At 30.8% G+C, this 2494-nt stretch overlaps 2 protein-coding genes across 2 annotated transcripts; both read left to right on the top strand.

Moving 5' to 3' along the window:
* Positions 1-1189: 1189 nt before the first annotated feature.
* On the top strand, positions 1190-1339 carry COCSADRAFT_104811 (uncharacterized protein; the record flags this gene model as incomplete). Its single annotated transcript, XM_007708023.1, has 1 exon — positions 1190-1339. A coding segment is annotated over one exon (150 nt), but the record flags the coding sequence as incomplete, so codon positions are not given.
* A 144-nt stretch (positions 1340-1483) lies between these two features.
* On the top strand, positions 1484-1639 carry COCSADRAFT_104815 (uncharacterized protein; the record flags this gene model as incomplete). Its single annotated transcript, XM_007708022.1, has 1 exon — positions 1484-1639. A coding segment is annotated over one exon (156 nt), but the record flags the coding sequence as incomplete, so codon positions are not given.
* Positions 1640-2494: the final 855 nt, after the last annotated feature.

Raw genomic sequence — 2494 nt, 5'->3', positions numbered from 1 at the left:
CCTAGAACTAATATACTCTATAGCGCCTAAGTATAACGCTAAGCTGCGGGATTATATTTAGAAGAACTTAAAGAAAGAATATATCTAACTAAGATTAAGCTTAATAGCCTTACCTATTTTATTTGTAAAGAAACCTAACGGGAAGTAGTAACTATATATCGACTTTAGAAGGTTAACCAGCGTTACTTAGAAGAACTAATATCCCTTACTACTTATTACAGAGCTTATAGATTAACTCTAGGAAGCTAAGTAGTTTATAAAGTTTAATATTTAGGAAGGATTTTACTAAATTAGGATTAAAGAAGATTAGAAATAGATAATAGCGTTTAAAACGAAGTATAGACTCTTTAAGTACACGGTTATACCGTTCAGATTAACGAATGTACTAGCAACCTTCTAATTAGTTATTAATAACGCTCTCTATAAGTACCTTAGAATCTTTATTACTACGTATCTAGATAATATACTAGTATACTCTAGCGGCACACGCGAAAAATATATTAAGTATATTAAGAAGGTCTTATAGAAGCTTAAGAAATATAAGCTATACTTTTAACTAGGAAAGTATAAATTCTATACGCAAGAAACGGAATTTCTTAGATTTATTATATTAACTAAAGAAGTAAAAATAAACCTAAAGAAGATATAGACTATATAGAAATAGCTAATATCTAAAATAGTTAAGAATATTTAATCCTTCTTAGAATTTGCGAATTACTATCGAAAGTTTATTAAAGATTACTTAAAGATCACAGCACCCCTTATAGAAGTAACGAAGAAGGAAATAGGTTTTAAATAGGAATAGAAACATTAAGAGGCTTTCGATCGAATTAAGCAGATATTCTTAGAGGCACCTATACTCGAGATATACAGCTCTTAATAACTAATAAGGGTTAAGACTAACGCCTTAAACTATACACTCAGAGCTATATTATTATAATAGTGCCTAGACGGGAAATAGAGACTAGTATTCTACTATTCACGGAAGTTCTCTAGAGTAGAACTTAACTATAATATTTATAATAAGGAACTACTTAGAGTAGTTAATACCTTTAAATAATAGGAAGTGTACCTATTAGGACTCCCTAAACAGATCGAGGTTTTTACTAATTACTAAAACTTAACAAGTTTTATAATAACGAAAAAACTTAACTAATAATAAGTGCGATAAGTAGAGATACTAGCCTAGTTTAACTTCAAGATCACGCACCGCGTAGGAACACTTAATAGAGTAGTAGACGCTTTAAGTAGAAGGTCTAATTTACGCGAGAAGAGTTATAAAGAACTATATAACGCCTTACTTAAGACGATGCCTAATAGTAGTCTAAAGTACAACTAGCTAGAACTAGCTAAGGTAGCTAAGGTAGTTAAGTAGGTAGAGACACTATAAAAATAATAGTAGGAAAAGGTAACGTTATAGGCGTCGGAAACAGACCTCTACCTACTAGAAGTAATAAATAATAGAAAAGAGCTTAAAGCTCTAAGAGAATATATAAGCACGTATATACCCCTATATATAAGAACTAAACTTATTAAGACCCTATATAAGTCCCTAGAATATAGACACGTAGATATAGACGAAATAGTTAGACGACTAGCTAAGGTGTTTATAATACCACGCTTACGAGCAAAGGTATAGAAAATACTAAGTAACTATTTAGTATATTACTAGAATAAGCCTAAGAGATATAAGCTCTACGGTCTATTACAACCCTTATAGCTACTATCTAGACTATAGATAAGCTGTTATGGGCGAAGAGGCCTTCGAACGAGTTTGCATTAACCTATAGTACAGAAGAAGAAAGATAAGAAGAGTTAAGCTGTCGTACGACACCTCTCTCTTTATACCTTGCTTCTCTACTCTTCGTACGAGTAAGTTCTAACTAAGCGGTGTGATATAGGCACGTGATGTAGGCACATGATACAATCACGTGCTTTCACTCCACGGGCGCAGCCCATTACATAAGCGTAATAATAAACTTTATAGTAAAGCTTCTAAAATTATTAGAACTAGAATTAGCTTAATTCTGCAATACTATCTTAGTAATTATAGACTAATTAACTAAAGTAGTAAAGTTTATATCTATAGAAGAGACTATTATAGTAGATAAATACGCGTACGAAGTTACTAAAGCACTAGTATTAGAGTATAGAATATCTAAAGAGTTTATTACTAATCGTAATAAACTATTTACGTCTAAATACTAGAGCACATTTCTAGTAAAGTTAGGTATTAAGAAGAAGCTTTTAATAAGCTTTTACTTAGAAATAGACAGCTAGATAAAACGCACAAACTAAACATTAGAATAGTACTTAAAGATATACGCTAATAAGTTATAGAATAACTAGGTAGAATTATTACTAATAGCGTAACTAGCCTATAATAGTATAAAATTAGTAATAACAAAGTATTCGCCGTACTACGCGAACTACAGATACGAGCTAACTACTTATTAGAATCTAAAAGATATTAAAAGTATTATAGTAGAAGTAG

This window comes from Bipolaris sorokiniana (genome assembly GCF_000338995.1).
Source record: "Bipolaris sorokiniana ND90Pr unplaced genomic scaffold COCSAscaffold_117, whole genome shotgun sequence".
In the NCBI taxonomy this organism is placed as follows: Eukaryota; Fungi; Ascomycota; class Dothideomycetes; order Pleosporales; family Pleosporaceae; genus Bipolaris; species Bipolaris sorokiniana.
This window is presented reverse-complemented; position numbering and strand designations above follow the sequence as displayed.